We start from the raw sequence: 17,457 nt of genomic DNA on the forward strand, positions 1-17,457 counted from the left end.
ACTGCATCTGTTATCGGTAACAAGACTGAAAAAAGGATTCACTATCCTTGAAGCATAAAGTATATTCTTAAAATAAATGCATGAATGCTTTTAGAAGTGTTTGTGAAAACAACATGGCATGTGTTACATTAGCTGTATTCTTCTATCTTCTGTCTTCTACTCTTCTATCTGTAAAGGACAGTAGCAGAACAATAACTTCTTTCTCAAACAATCTGATACTGCCTGTGTATTGATATACGTGTACTTAGTGTACATAATTTTCACAGCAGTGACATAGGTAAAATATCAATATACCCAGTTGGTATGTCAGGCTCAAAAGTTTTCTGTGTCAGTATGGCTGTTTTCTGATAATCTGATATCTTAACCTCTGCATTAGTCTGAGAACAGCGACTGCTGGTGTATAAAAGTTGGGTTCCAGTGGTGGTAACTGACCTCCTCTCTTGTAAACATAGACATTGGACTGAGACACATATTCCATCAAGTGCTTTATTAACACGGACTCTTTTTTTCAATGAGAAAACCAACTATACTTCCAACTTCTTATTTCCTATCAGACTGAAAATCTAAACAATCACAGCAATCACACACACATTTTCAGAACCGCTTGTCCCATACAGGGTCACGGGGAACCGGAGCCTACCCGGTAACACAGGGCGTAAGGCCGGAGGGGGAGGGGACACACCCAGGACGGGACGGCAGTCCGCCGCAAGGCACCCCAAGCGGGACTCGAACCCCAGACCCACCGGAGAGCAGGACTGTGGTCCAACCCACTGCACCACTGCGCCACCGCACCCCCTATTCACAGCAATCACACACACACACACACATTTTCAGAACCGCTTGTCCCATACGGGGTCACGGGGGACCGGAGCCTACCCGGTAACACAGGGCGTAAGGCCGGAGGGGGAAGGGGACACACCCAGGACGGGACGCCAGTCCGTCGCAAGGCACCCCAAGCGGGACTTGAACCCCAGACCCACCGGAGAGCAGGACTGTGGTCCAACCCACTGCGCCACCGCACCCCCTTCCCACAGCAATCAATAAAGGTAAATCTAACATCACAATTGAAACAGCAGATTCAGTGCTATTAATAATTCGATTAGCTGGGTGCTTTTCTCCAAAGCATTTATATAGCAGGGTAATTTTTTTCTGGACCAACAAAGTAAACACACTGATATTGCTAGTTGCCCTGGAGAAGCACATCAGCTGAATAAATATTCATATATTTGGTACTATGAAATGTGGTCAACGGCTGTATAATTACTCGGCTGAGCACAAATCTGATCTGTACTGAATAAGAGGGAGAAGGTAATTTCTGTTTCTAAACTTTTGTCCTTATTGTTTTTTATTACACTAATTTTGGAGGGGGCGTGGTGGCGTAGTGGGCTGGATCAGGTCCTGCTCTCCAGTGGGTCTGGGGTTCGAGTCCCGCTTGGGGTGCCTTGCAGCGGACTGGCATCCCGTCCTGGGTGTGTCCCCTCCCCCTCTGGCCTTGCGCCCTGTGTTGCCGGGTAGGCTCCGGTTCCCCGCGACCTTGTATGGGACAAGCGGTTCTGAAAATGTGCGTGTGTGTGTGTGTATACACTAATTTTTAGAAACGTTGAAATCCTGATTTCTTAAGGCATTTCATGTAAAGGAAGCATAAAATTTGAAGGAAACATCATTTTGCCATATCAATTGCTGTAAAAGGGGCACGGTGGCGCAGCGGGTTTGGCTGGGTCCTGGTTTCTGCCACGTCTGGGGTTTGAGTCCTGCTCGGGGTGCCCTGCGGTGGACTGGTGTCCCGTCCTGGGTGAGTCCCCTCCCCCTCCGGCCATGCACCCTATGTTACTGGGTTAGGCTCCGGTTTGACGTGACCCCCCTTGGGACAAGTGGTTTCAGAGAAGTGAATCTGGAAGAGATGAGTTTTAAGACCCTTCTTAAATGTGGAGAGAGAATCAGCAGTTCTGAATGAGAGGGGGAGGTCGTTCACCACATCGGAACCAGAACCGAAAACATTTCCGCTTTGGATTTTGGACCTTTTGTGCATGGGACCCCCAAGCAGGCAAAGGTGGAGGAGCATAGCAGTCTGGTTCAGGTGTAGTGAATGATCAGGTCTTGTAGATATCTGGGATATAAGTTCCATTGATGGTTTTGTAGGCCATAACCAGAGTCTTGAATTTGATCCAGGCAGCTATAGGAAGCCAATGCAGAGAGACGAGGAGGGGAGAATATGTGGGAACACTTCAGCAAGTCAAACACAACTGATGCAGCAGCAGCATTCTGTATCAGCTGTTGGCTTTTGATGGCAGAAGCCGTAAGGCCAGACAGGAGAGAGTTGCCGAAGTCCAGACGGGATGTCACCAAAGCCTGGGCAAGTAGTTGCATAGAGTCTGTTGTTAGATAGCGACGGATCCTGCGGATCCTGTTATGCAGGGTGTATCTGCAGAGCCAAGTTGTGGCTTCGATGTGCTGAGAGAAAGACAGACTTGAGTCAATCATCACTCCCAGACTCTTAGCCGAGGAGTCAGTCAAAATAAGTGAGTTGTCCAGTTTGATAGAGAGTTCACGACAGGAAGACAGGCCAGCTGAGAGGTGAAGAATCTTTCTTTTAGAGAGGTTGAGTTTTAGATGGTGATCAGACATCCAGGTAGAGATGTCTAATAGGCAGGCAGCGATGCGTGAGGAAATGTATGTAGCTCCAGGCAGAAAGGAGAGGAAGAGCTGGGTATCATCGGTGTAACAGTGCTAGCTGAATTCGTGAGAGGTGATGACAGGGCCGAGAGAAGAGGTGGAGATTGAGAAGAGTAGGTCTGTAGGAGTGTCGATAGGTTCGGATTGAGGGAGCAGGTGGTGGATGGTGCAGACAGTGGGTAGTATGGTAAAAAACACTGTGACGGGGTATGATTTGCTCAACATTTAATTTGACATTAAGAATGAAAATAAAGCAGATATGATTCAGAGGGATTAAACCTGTACCATTAAGTGGTATGTATGAGAGGGATAAAAAAGAGGCAGAGAGCATCATCCTTAAAGAATGTTGTTGTGGGTCGATTAGCAGGATAAGGTTCACCTTGTCATCAGCCTCTTGGCAATATATGATAATGAAGGACTGAGAAGCTCATAACGCATCAAGACTACAAACCACTCTGTAAACAAGTAATGACAACTGTTGCTATTCATTTGCATTTGCATTTACCTGACACCTCTGTCCAGGGCAACTTAAAATTGCTGGACACACTATTCTTGGTATCTCCCCATACAGATAGCAGAGAAAGACAATACACATGTATTCTAAGGTCAATTAATTAATCTGAATCATCAGGCACCCTCAGGAAATCCATATGAACATGAAGAGAAGATGCAAACTCTTCACAGACACATGGATTCAAACGGATATCCGAACACACATCCCAGGAGGTGTGACACACCAGCACTACCCAGTTATTTTTGTAATCTATATAGAATCTATATCTCATCATCACAATTCCAATTCCTGTTGTAGGGAGGTGTGCTGAAGTACAAATATTTCACATTTTGTTTAAAAAAAAGAAATCAGTTTATGTCATCTTTGCCAGTCCTGCATAATAAAAAAGTCCCTTTTCCTGTCTCTCAGACTTTATTCAGTGTTTTCACTGATGTAACACTATACATATCAGACATAATTGAAAACGTAGAATAATTTTTTCACCACTTATGTGGAATTGTAATAATCTTCTCTAGCTACAGCTGATTAAATATAGTCATTTATTTCACTGACAGTTAACACCACAATTATCCCCTGTAACACTCAAGAAAGATTGTGCTACACATTTTCCTTCAACTAAAATCTCTGGAATCACAAATGTTTCCTCCTCCAAGGAGCAGTGACCAGACATGATGAAATATAGTAATAGATGCTGGCATGATGGCAAGAAGCTGAACAACAACCGGAGTAGAGCACAAATAAGAACTTTACTGTTCTCTTTATTATTCTTTAGCAGATCTGTTTGTTATGGAGGTGCAGTGGTCTTGATGAGGTCCTGCTCTCCGGCGGGTCTGGGGTTCAAGTCCCGCTTGAGATGCCTTGTGATGGGCTGGTGTCCCATCCTGGATGTGTCCCCTCCCCCTCCAGCCTTGTGCCCTGTGTTGCCGGGTTAGGCTCCGGCTTGCCATGACCCCACTTGGGACAAGTGGTTTCAGTCAGTGTGTGTGATATCTGTATATCAAAAGATCATTCTAATGGATATCTTGTAATTTAAGAAGTCTTTTAAATGACTGCTGACTTGAACTGTATGGGACAGTTGTATTGTAATCAACAATATTCCTGCCATTATTACTTATGTAAGAGGATTTCATATTTTCAAAGTTGTTTTGACTTACTGGGAGTTTTGTACTTCTGGATTAAACCGCGTCGTGTGGGACATTGGTTCCAACGTTTTGCTTCTCTTGTTGGAAGCATCGTCGGGGAGCTGCGACATCTTGTAAAGGTTGACACCAACTGCGGAAGCCTACTTATTTTGACTTGACTGAATTTTTATTAATGTGTTTATAACTTGTTTCTAAAATTATAGATATAATTGGCTATTTAGGTTGTGATATAATTTCATGTTTGAGATTGTTGTGATTGGTTAAGGAGATGAAGGATGCAAGATGAAGACTATGGGTTCTTTCTGAAAAAGAAAGGGTTCTTCTGTTCTTAGAAGTGTACATGAGTTTGTTTCCCTAACAAACCTGTTTTATAATATTACCACTCTTTGTCCAGCAGCAGCAGCAATACAGTAAACCAACCTCCGCCCTGTCGAACCCTACATTTACGGTGCAGTACTGTACTGTGAGGACATCAGTTTTCATGAGAACACCCTTCTGCATATACTTCCAGGCGGTTTTATCCATGTCGAAGGGGGCCCTTGAGTGGTGGAGGAGTATGGGAGAAGAGGAAGAAGAGGCCTTGAACACAGTGGAGGTGGAAGCTCTGCAGAACACCAGCCAGCGCAACACCACCAATTCCGCTGCCAACAGAACCAGCATGACATTCTTCCCTTACTATCAGCACTCACTCCCCGTGGCAGCAAGCTTCATCTTGGCCTACCTCTTCATCTTCTTGCTGTGCATGCTGGGAAACATGTTAGTGTGCTTGATCGTTCTGAGGGACCGTCGGATGCGCACTGTCACCAACCTCTTCATCCTGAACCTTGCAGTCAGTGACCTGCTCGTGGGCATCTTCTGCATCCCCACCACACTGGTGGACAACCTCATTACAGGTGAAAGCTACTGTGTGTGTTAGAACCTCATTGCTTTTGACACGTGTCTTCTAAGCCCACTGCGGAAATTATGCCACCCATTATTGACGTTGTCAGGTTTTTCAGCTGATATTTAAGTTGGATTGGAACAGAGGTAATAATCAGTGTATAAGTCTATGATGTCAGTGAGTTGCTGATTAAATTCAATAGCATTGCAATTAACAGCAAAAACCCACAGTGGCGAGTTTAGGGTTTAACTCATATTGCCAAAGATTTTGCAGGAAAGTTCTGTTAAAATAACAGCCAGCAGCATGCCCTCTGACTGCCCCTTGATCTCCTGTTACTCCACAGAAACCATGCTTATCGTCACAGCACACGCTTCAAAATAGCCCCAGGAACATGGTGCTTTTTCGTAATCTACACAGCTCTTTCATGCTAATACACAAACACGTTTACACATAAATTCTACACCAGAACCTGCTTTCAGATACAGATGCAGGCTGATCATAACTTTTACCAGCCTGGGACCACAGGTAATGTACTGGTTTGAGCTACTGGTTTCCACTCAAAGCACCCAAAGGAAACCCACCATCTGCTCTTTGTACCCTTGCTCAAGGTATTTACCCTAAATTGCTGCAGTATATTAACCAGCAGGGGGGCACGGTGGCGCAGCGGGTTTGGCCAGGGCCTGCGCTCTGGGGGGTCTGGGGTCCGAGCCCTGCTTGGGGTGCCTTGCGATGGACTGGAGTCCCGTCCTGCGTGTGTCCCCTCCCCCTCCAGCCTTGCGCCCTGTGTTGCCGGGTTAGGCTCCGGTTCGCTGCGAACCCGCTTGGGATCAGCAGCTTCAGACTGTGTGTGAGTATTAACCAGCTGCGTTTTCTACAAAGATTAGACTCTTCTGTTTTGATTTTGCATTCATTTTCTATCCATTCACAAGGCAGTTTAACATCTCATTTAGTTTGTGGTAATTTAGCAAAAAAAAATCTTGTTTTGTGAAGGAATATTAAGGGAGCACAAATGTTCTCAATTAATTCATTCTGAATAAGTTTTGATAAGAGAAAAGTTTCAAAGTTCTCCTTATTAACACCATATCACAGGTTGCAGGCCCTCCATATACCAGATACCATCCTACAGATACAGATATATACACACACACACACACACACACACACACACACACACAGTCTGATGTTGCTTGTCCTGAGCGGGGTTGCAGCAAGCTGGAGCCTAACCCAGCAACACGGGGTGCAGGGCTCGGGGGGACACCCAGGACGGGACGCCAGTCCACTACTGGGCACCCCAAGCAGGACTCGAGCCCCAGACCCACCAGAGAGCAGGACCCGGCCAAACCCGCTGCGCCACCACGTCCCCCCTGCAGATACCGTATACATGTTTTCCTGAAATGCACCATGGGAGGGTCCATTCTTGTTATCAGTCCTAAAAATCTCTTTCTTTATGAATACGTAATGTTAGCTTTATTTAAGTCATACCAAGAGTACCTTGTTTAAATGCATAGTGAGAAGTCTGGGTAAGTAAATGAATAAGAATATATCAATTTTTTTGTTTTAAACAAAACCTAAAACGGCATGGCTGAACAACAATCCTGGTGATCTTTGAAGCAAAATGAGGTGAATAAATTTATGAATATCTCCAAACACTTTCCCAGCATGGTGGTAGTGCTCTTCCAGTAGTACTGCTGTTTGAGCTGCTTGCCTCTCCAAGCTCAGGACCATGGCACTGATTACAATTGGATTTCGATGGTATGAGAGGCTTGAGGGCTCACTGTCTTGGCTTTGAGTCACTGATGGACTGACTGAATTCCAGCCAGTAACAGAATGCAGCATGAGCACTTCCAGGTTGCCAGATTGTATAAAGCTCAGACTCATTGGTATGTTCCTCCACCTTGATGCTTTTGCTAGACATGCCATTCTGTTCTATAGGCTTACGCAACACATTGTATGGTGAGAATGACACCGAGCATACCTCTGTTTTTTATAACCCAGCAATGCATTTTTATAACTTCTTTCATTCCATTAATACAGGTATCTAGTATATTTTTTTGTGTGCAATAAGATTCTGCACACACACACACACACACACACATTTTCAAAACCGCTTGTCCCATACGGGGTCACGGGGAACCGGAGCCTACCCGGTAACACAGGGCATAAGGCCGGAGGGGGAGGGGACACTAAGATTCTGCAATGTGGTTATTTTTCTTTTAACCTTGGAATAGCCTCTGATACGCTGGAGTTCAAAAGTATGAGACTGCTCAGAAATTTTCACATTTTGGTAGAAGTTGATACTTTTATTCTGTAAGGTAGCTTTAAATTGATTATAAATTATATGCAATACCTTGAAAATGTCTTTACATTATTTTTATTTCATACAACCGTTCTGCCACACCCATGCCATCACCATAATCAGATACACCTGGACCTGGCAAGATATAAAGCAAAAACAAACAGAGAACCTCGGAACCTTGTTCGCCGACCCAGCCAGCGCACTTGCTTGAGTCAGCCGACTCCTCACTTTCATCCTTGTTCCCAGTCCACCCGCCCGACTCGTTCTTCCGTGACCCCTACCTTCCTGTGTTTTGATCCGTGTTTTCGTGTTTGACCTATCGCCTGTACTCACCGACAACGATTCTGGATTTCCCAATAAACGACGTTTGCAGTACGAAGACCCACGCCTGTCCCCGACCACGGTTCCTGTCCTGTCCCTCAAACTCCTGTGTGCTCCGCAATTGAGTCCGCCTTCTACTTCCGGACGAGAACATGGCATGTTCTATGCGCCAAACTTTGGATTCATCAAAGAATCCTCCATTGAGCTGACATGTCCATGAAACACAGTACTCAGGGTTCCTGTTTCTTCACCCAAATAGGTTTTGCATACCTCAGAAGTACGCTTCAGAATTTGTCCTGCTGCATGATGAAATTTGCACCAATCAAGTGCTGACCACAGGAGATGGCATGACATTGTAAAATAGAGTGATAACCACACACACACACACACACACACACACACACACAAACACTTTCTGAACCGCTTGTCCCATACGGGGTTGCGGGGAACCGGAGCCTACCCGGCAACACAGGGCGCAAGGCTGGAGGGGAGGGGACACACCCAGGACAGGTAGAGTGATAACCATTCTGCTTCATTACTCCTTGCACTCTGTGTAAATCTCCCACCTTACCAACACCAAAGCAGCCCCATACCATTACGTGTCCTCCTCTATGCTAGACAGAAGGCATCAAGCACTCCTTCAGCATCCTTTCATTTGCTCTATGTCTCATATATGTTCACTTCCTTGATCCAAGAACCTCAAAATTAGTCTCATCTGTCCATAATACTCTTTGCCAGTCATCCATCATCCAATGTCTGTGTTCTTTTGCACATTGCTAACCTTTTCTTTTTTTGGGCAGTTTCAGATAGGGAGGGTCATGGTGGCATGGTGGTGCTGTGGGTTTGGCCAGGTCCCACTTTTTGCCAGGTTGGGGGTTCAAGTCTTGCTTGGAGTGTCTTGTGGCAGACTGGCATCCAGTCTGGGGTGTGTTCCCTCCAGCCTTGTGCCCTGCATTACTGGGTTAGGCTCCAGTTTGCCGCAACTCCTCTTGGGACAAGTAGTTCCAGATATGGTTTTTTTCTTTCAAATTCTGCTTCTAGGGCCAACATTACGGAGTCATCTTTTCGCTGTTGCAGATAGCACTAGTATTTGGTGTGTACTATTTAAGGAAGCAGCCAACTGAGGACCTGTAAAGAGTCTGTTTCTCAAACCACAACCTATAGTATGCTTATCTTCTTGTGTAGTTGTACATCTGGGTCTTCTGCTTCTTTTTATATACTGGTTAGATCCAATTTGCCCTCTTCTCCCTAGACAGTAGGGGACACCTTTGTATGAAATCTTCAGTGTTTTGGCAATCTGATATATTACACAGTAATAGCCACTTACAACATTAGTAATGATGTATTGGCTATATTTTGAATCAACTTAGTGGTACCTTGACAAAAAAAAGATAATTTCTTTCAAAAACATGAACATTTATGGATGATTCCAAACTTTTGAACTCTACTGTATTTATTATTGCAATACATTACTTCTTAAAGTTGAAAGAGATCACTCCTGTTCATATGGCGAATACGATTCCACTCTCAGCAAGAATGTGTGCAAGAGGAGAAATAAAGATGCTATGATGCTATGTGGTCTACTACTGACAGCATGGCCTTGGTTTTCCCAACAGGATGGCCTTTCTCCAACACAGTGTGTAAGATGAGTGGTCTGGTGCAGGGAATGTCTGTGTCAGCCTCTGTCTTCACTCTGGTGGCCATTGCTGTGGACAGGTAAGTATTTCGAAGGACAGACATGATCAGACTGGCATACAGAATGCTATGGATTAATATGCTATAGCATGCTTAACTCTACATTTGCCTTAACGTTCACGTTATTGATGCTAAAGATTAAAGCAAAGAATAGTACCGAGTAAGAAAAATAACTTCAGTCTATAGGAAGTCGTCATTTACATATGTTTAGAACAGCTACTAACTTACCTTTTTGTTCTTAATCCTTATTAATTTGGCTCTGTCCCTCTTAATTTTTAACCCCAAGGTTCCGCTGCATAGTCTACCCATTCCAGTCCAAAATAACCTTGCTGGTAGCTAAGGCAACAATTGTAATGATCTGGGTCCTGGCACTGGTGATTATGTGTCCTGCTGCTGTGATGTTGACAGTGCAACGTGTGGAAAATCACTACATGGTTCAAAACGAAGACTACAACAAAACATACCCTTTATACACTTGCTACGAGAATTGGCCAGAGCCAGAGATGAGGAAAGTCTACACCACAGTGCTCTTTGGTCACATTTACTTGGCACCTCTTACACTTATCATGCTAATGTACAGCCGTATTGGTGTCAAGCTCTACACCACCTCCCTCTTGTCTTCTGCTGAACACCGTGAGACTGTGTCTGCTCGTGCAACAACCCCTCTGGGCCAACAGGAAGCAAGGCCAGTTATATCCCAGAAGAAAGTCAGAGTAATAAAGATGCTTATTGTGGTGGCTTTACTCTTCATGTTGTCCTGGCTACCACTGTGGACACTCATGCTGCTTACAGACTACGGAGGGCTGGATGCAGAGCAGCTGGAGCACCTAACAGGGTATGTTTACCCGTTTGCTCACTGGCTAGCCTTCTCCAACTCCAGCATCAATCCCATCATCTATGGCTACTACAACGAGAACTTCAAAAGAGGCTTCCAGGCCTTTTGCCAGCCATACCCCTGCTCCTACTGCTGCCAGGAAAGTAGGGAGGAAGTGCATCGAGGTATCAGAGTAGGCATTGGAGACAGGGGGGTCTTCCAGGACACCACTGCCACCGGCAACACTCTTGCTTTTTCAGCTCGAAATAGAGTGCACACAGACGGAGATTTCACAGAGATGGTACGCCTGGAGTTGGAGTGCAGAAAGAGCCTGGCGGGAGGTGGACATCAGAATGTGGAATGGGGAGGGTCTGGTGCAGGGACTGAAATGATTGGTATCTCATACAATAGAGGGCTCCACTTTGAGGACATAGAGAGAATTACTCCAGTAGGAGCTGGGGTGTGTCAGGCTTGGGACCTGTAGGGTGGCTTTCTTTCTGTGTGAGTGTCAGGAGGAAGGGTGGTAACCATAATGCTTTGTTTTGCATATGATAAAAAAGAATAGCTTCTTTAGCAAGAACTTCTTGAAGTCTTAAACAGCCCAACTTTCAAACTTTTGGAGTGAACATAATTCATCAGAATTGCACTAAGAAACACAACTAGTTTGTCTTTTGCATTTCTCCCCCAAGCAGTTGTCCAAATCAGTTTAATAGTGGCATCATTAGTGCATCAACCTGTGATCTCTGTGAAATACCAGTTTCATTGGTGTGTCAACCTGTGGTCTAAATTGATTCATTAATGGCCTTATTGGTGTGTTAATCTGTGATCTCAGTCAAGTGAGTGGTTTCATTGGTACATCAAACTGTGTTCTCTGTTGGGTTAACAGTGGCCTCATTGGACTCTATCTCTACCTTCTTATGTTTCCCTCCTCAGGGTAACATTTTCTCTGGGTATCCAACATGATTTTTTTGTTTATTTCAGAGCACTTTCATCAGTTGCATATTTAATCTTTTGTCTGAAAAGCTCAAATTATAATCACCATCTGAATCCAGTATTGCACTTGTGTTTACAATTAACATTTGTTTACATTTGCAAATCAATTTATGCTAGTATCCTTCATGTTGAATTCCCTTTGAGCTGCTTTCCTGAAATTCTGTTCTTCAGCTATGTTTTGAAGAATGATGATAGAGCTTTAACAAGAGATGGATGACTAGAGATAGATACACTAGTCTCACTAAAGTGAGAACTGCTTGACTCAACTTACAGCTGGTGATCCATGACTCGGGATTTGACGTGGACTTGAGACCAATGACTTGTGAATATTTAACCAGTAATTTAGACAAATGAGAACAGTTAGGAAGTGTTTTTTCACATAGACACCGGACAACTATAGCTAGATGACAGATGGACAATAAAGACCAGAATATCATTTCAACATAATTGTAGCAGAATTGTAGAAAGCCCTAGAGGTTTGCATTTTACAGATTTTGCACTGTTTACACAGACATGGAAAGTCTTTTTAATGTAGAATGGGTCTGCTTTAACTATTTCTCACCTTTAAGTAAAATTGTTCTGACCCCAGAATAAACATATTCATTCATTTCCATTTACAATGGAATAACTGGAATCTAAGATCCTTTCACACTTTACCTACAGACAGAATTTAAAAATTTTTATCTTCCTTTGTGTTTTTTCTTTTATTTAATTTTTTGTATTTGCATATATGAAGAATATCTGAACAGCAAGGTTTTCGGTGATCATCAGTGCCATGCATTTTTAATCATAATCTTTAATCATTTCAAGACTCTGTACAACCAAAACCATCACTCAGCACAAAGCAATTATGGAAGCAGCATTGTCTTACCCAATTATAACTTGCATCATAACATTATCCATCATTAAAAGCAAGCATTTTGAACATTTTCAGCCAACCACTGAAGGCAAATGATAGATCTACTCATGACTTCCTAATTATGACTCCACCTGTCTTCTTTCACTGAGTGCTGACTTAATCTGACCTGAGTGACCAAGTCCACTGACTGGCTTTGACTTGCTTATGACCTGAATATCAGGACTTAAGACTTGCTTATGATTTGCGCAGGTATGACTTACTGCCACTTCTGGCTTTAACGCAAAGACCCAAGGTATATTGTATATCTTGTACAAAAAGCCTTACAAAGACAAACCTCAAATGCCTTTCAAAAATCATCCTATGATAGAGATTATTATACACACACACACACACACACACACACACACACACACACACACACACACGCACACACACAACATTGATGACTGTTGAAAATACATTCAACTATGAAAAGCACATATGAAGACCCTGTCTAACATGCCAAAGTCCATTCACATGAGAATGGCAGGGCTTCACCCTGAATACCAAGTGAAGGTACTTGTATAAGCACTGAGGTATTATTCTGCTGTCATTTTTACATCTTCGCTGCTAAGTGTTAAAGTCTTTTATGTTCACAGTGAAAAATTTTTCCTGAGCTGTTCCTATTCATGATTTGTGAATCAAATGAAATAATATCTGGATATCTGTTGAATAAATGACTGGGAAAAAGTGGAAGATATTGTTTTTCTATTTTTTCTTATTCATTTCACTTTTTGTTCAGTAAGTCACAAAGAAAGACACCAAGAAAACGATTTTTAAAGAAGTGCACAAAACTGTGTCCAAAATCATTTGCTATCATAGGAATACTACATAATGCAATTAACTTTTTAAAACTGCCATTCTTTGACAGAAACCATTTTTATACAAGACAGTTATTGGCTTTAAATTGTTGGTTAGTAGAACTTTACTGGTTGTGTACATAATTCATTTAAACAGGAAAGTAAATTAAACTTTTTTCTCAAAATATTACTAGGGCAAATCCTGGGTTCCAAGTGTTTAAACCTTGAAAAAGTCCAGAAATCTCTGCCACATATTTCTGAAACAGCGGAAATGAAAATGACAGAAATAGAGCAAATGAAAAATAAGCCAACATAAAATATAAAGAAAATCAGCCTAAAGATTAGCTCTCTAACACATTTTATTTTGGTTGTATTTAAACCGTTAGGGTTTATGAAACACTTAAGTAACAGACAATTTCTTTTGTGTTACTTTCTATGGAAAAATTCAGATGTAGTTACATGAATGTAAGATATAAAAAGTTTTTTGGAAATGCAATACAGAGTGTGTCTATAATGAATCAGCCAAATACAAGCTGCATGAACACATTATTTCTGCACAGAACCATTGGAGCAGCTGTGTGTTCATTTTTTTACGTGGTGTTTACATCCAAGAGCATCCTGTGAGGGCAGAGCAGGAGGAGCTCACCCCACTCTCCCCCTGCCACTCTAGCAAGACTTAAGACTACTAACAGTCACCTGGAGCACCGGCTCTGTGAACAGGTAGAGGAGAAAGACGCACAGGGCTCTCTGACAGCCGGTGTGGAGTAAGGCAGGTAGAAGGACCACCAGCTGTTCACTGCTGGCCACCCCCTTGACCCCCTGCATTACTCAGTCGTCCTCCTTCTGAAATTCAGTAGCAGTGTACGAGAAAACTGTAACCTATAGGAAATGGTTCTTTACATAAATATAGAAGAAGGCCCACTAACACTTCCCTTTCTGTTCATATTGCTTGCCCCTCTTCCTCTTAAGATTTACCACCAAGGGTCTATTAATTGTCCACTAATTCTAGTTCAAAATCACCAGGCTGGTAGCTAAAGCAACCTTTTTCAAGATCTGGGTCCAAGCACTGGTGATTATGTGTCCAATTGCTTTTATTTTGATGGTGCAGTCAGACGACAATCACTACACACACACACACACACACACACACACACACACACACACACTGTCTGAAACCACTTGTCCCAAGTGGGGCCGCGGCAAACCAGAGCCTAACCTGGCAATACAGGGCACAAGGCTGGAAGGGGAGGGGACACAGCCAGGACAGGATGCCAGTCCATCACAGGGCGCCCCAAGCAGGACTCAAACACCAGACCCAACATAGAGCAGGACCCCGTCAAACCCATTGTGCCGCTGCACCACCACACCACCTCAGACGCTCACTAGATAGTCCAAAATCAGAAGTAATATATTCTTTATACATTTGAAAACTGGCCTGATCCATATAACAAGGTCTAAATCGTAGTGCTTTTAGCTCATATCAACCTGCTACCTAAACAACACCAACGTCAGATTCTACACTGCTGTTGGCCAGTGGTGTGTTTAGTGCTGTAAGAGTGTGTCTGCTCATGCATTGGTCCTCCAGAGCCAACAAAACACAGGGCCAGCTATAACCCAAAAAAAGGTCAGAGTGATAAAGATGGTAATCATGGTCGCTCTGCTCTTCATGCTGTTTGAAATATCGTTCGGTGAGCATGTGGTTGACAGACCATGAAGAGCAGTCTTAGTCAGCTGAACAGTAGCCTCATGGTCTGTGGGCTCTGTCTGATGGATAATGGCATCATTGGTATGTCTCCCTATGTTCTTCTCTTGTCTTTCTCTGTAGATTTCCTCTAGAAAGATTTCTAGCAGGCATCATGAAAAGCTCAAATCCACATCACCTGAATCGTGTCTCAGATGTAATATAGTATATAACAGTAATAATAGACTTATGATGTATTTTAATTTACAGTTACAAATCAACCTCTTGTATTAATGTTTTGCTGCATTTTGTTGAGGATCTCACCTGGTCCTCACATATGTCAGCTCTCACCAAAAGAGCCCAGCAGTGCCTGCACTTTCTGCAACGACTGGACAAGGCACCCATCCTCACTACCTTCTACCATACCATAGAAAGCGTACTGACCAACCGCAGCACTGCCTGGTATTGGAACTGCGAGGTCTCTGATCGCAACTCCCTACAACAGATAGTGAACATTATAGGAAGGATCATCGGTGCCCCTCTCCCCTTCATACAGAACACATAGAACATAGATTGCACCTGAAAAGTCCTCTCCATCACATCAGTCCCCACCCACCTCTCCTACAGTCTCTTCGTCCCCCTGCCATCCAGCAGAAGACATCAAAGTATCCGTCCCACCTTCTCCAGACTGTGCAACAGCCTCTTCCATCAGGCTGTGAGAATCCGCAACACCACAATCCCCCTCAGACCATCCGCACACCCATCTCCTGGTATAATTGATTTCCCACACAAATAAAAGAAAGTCTGCAGTAGTTACTTGAACAAAGCACATGTCACTTTGTACAAGGCATGCCACTTTAAGCAAATAACAATATACTCAAAACAGTTGTTTGATTTATGACTGCTGCTATAGCTAGTGTCCATGTCTTATGTTTGTTGTTATTATCTTTTTTTTTCTTTATAAACTGCACCGCATGTTTTATGTGGCACAAAGGTCCAACAGAAACGGAATTTTGTTTGTACGCGTAACTCACACATAGGCAGAATGACAATAAAGTTGACTTTGACATCCCTGTTTTGTCAATTCTTCACTCACTAACTCGAGTTAGATGTAGTTATATTGCTGTAACTTGTACAAAGCATGCAGGACATTGAACGGATGCTTTGCCCTAATTGTAGTTTGCACAAAATTAACATATAATTCCTCAGAAACTATAGATGCAGCTTCATTTCTTCAAATATATCATTATATTTTTGTGTAATTGTAATTTATCTTCCTGTAAAAAATCACACCTGTGAGCTCAAACTCCCTGTGAAGAGAGCATTTTTACACTGCTGCTATTTCTGTTTCCCAGTACAAAAGATGAAACACTCTGTGAATGTTCTCCAACATGTTGTGGAGCATTACTAGGATATGAAAGCAATAAAACAGAAAGTCTCATATGCTATGTAAAGTAGTGGTGTGGGACAAAATTATTAAAGCAAAACTGTACACTTTAGTATTTGGAATCCGTGTCTCTGCAGACCAATCTAACTGTTGATGCATTTTGCACTTTGAAATATATTCTGCATAACATATTCCTGATGGGGTGCGGTGGTGCAGTGGGTTTGACTGGGTCCTCTTCTCCAGTGAGTCTGGGGTTTGAGTCCCGCTTGGGGTGCCTTGCAATGGACTGGCATCCCATCCTGGGTGTGTCCCCTCCAGTCTTTTGCCCTGTGTTGCCGGGTTAGGCTCCGGCTCCCCGAGACCCTGCGTGGGACAAGCAGTTTCAGACAGCGTGTGGGTGTATGATTTTCCTGACTGAACATGTTGTCCATTACAAATTCCGCCTTTGCTTTTCTGCAATTATCGTTCTTGCCCTTCCGAAAGCCAAAGCATCAGACTAGTGTCCCAGATTATACCCAACATGAACAAAGACAATGGACATAATAGGACAAAAACATCTTGCGTCCCGATTAGATGATTGAATGAATCAGCCGTGATTGGCTAATGACAGTACCGCGTTTTCCGGTGCCATGCAGGCTTTCTCCCTAAGAGACTCTTGTCTTCCTCTCTTGTTCTCCACACACAGAGATGTTTTTATGTTTTTCTAATACTCTTATTTCCTGGCAGTCACTTCACATGTTGGGTTACAGGCATGTGTTATGGTTTGGTTCCATTCTGTCATTCAGGCCATATTTCAGAGTTGTGACAATGACTCAGAAATCCTTACTGAACACGTAATCCATCCATCGCTTCATGGACACTTGTTATTTGCTGCTATCCAAAATCCACCTGCATTTTTTTCAGCATCATCTGAATTGAAAGTGGTTTAAGGCAGATATTTGAAATGATTCCATTTTAACCAGTCCTTTGGCTGACCTTGGTAAAATTAATTTCCTTTTGAAATGGCTTAGTGCAGAGGCTGACTGCAATACATTTTTGTATAACCTCTTTATATATAAATAGCTGACTTGCTGATTCATATTCAAAAATGTATAATAAGTCCATTTGCTGCCCTTCATCAAATATTGTAGTTCAGAGACATTTCTTTGTGAACAAGGTCCAGCAATTCATCTAGAATTAAAAATACTGAAAAATTCCTGTAAGATATACAGAGTGCTTGAAGTTTTAAACTCAAAAAATGTATACTGAATATATAGTTTATTTTACTGGAACATTCTTTCATTAAAGAAACATTTGCAACTCCCCATTTTGTGCTTATCTATTGATGTAACTGACCTTCACTGACTGTACATTGCATACAAGT

General features: G+C 43.0%; 1 protein-coding gene across 1 annotated transcript; it reads left to right on the forward strand.

Moving 5' to 3' along the window:
- Nucleotides 1-4,852: 4,852 nt before the first annotated feature.
- npffr1l2 (neuropeptide FF receptor 1 like 2) lies at nucleotides 4,853-10,819 on the forward strand. The gene is made up of 4 exons (XM_018762370.2): nucleotides 4,853-5,222; nucleotides 9,443-9,542; nucleotides 9,808-10,154; nucleotides 10,203-10,819. Exons 1-4 carry the CDS (start codon nucleotides 4,853-4,855, stop codon nucleotides 10,817-10,819), a joined length of 1,434 nt encoding a protein of 477 aa, XP_018617886.2.
- The last annotated feature ends 6,638 nt before the right edge of the window (nucleotides 10,820-17,457 follow it).

This window comes from Scleropages formosus, chromosome 12 (genome assembly GCF_900964775.1).
Source record: "Scleropages formosus chromosome 12, fSclFor1.1, whole genome shotgun sequence".
NCBI classification, from domain to species: domain Eukaryota; kingdom Metazoa; phylum Chordata; class Actinopteri; order Osteoglossiformes; family Osteoglossidae; genus Scleropages; species Scleropages formosus.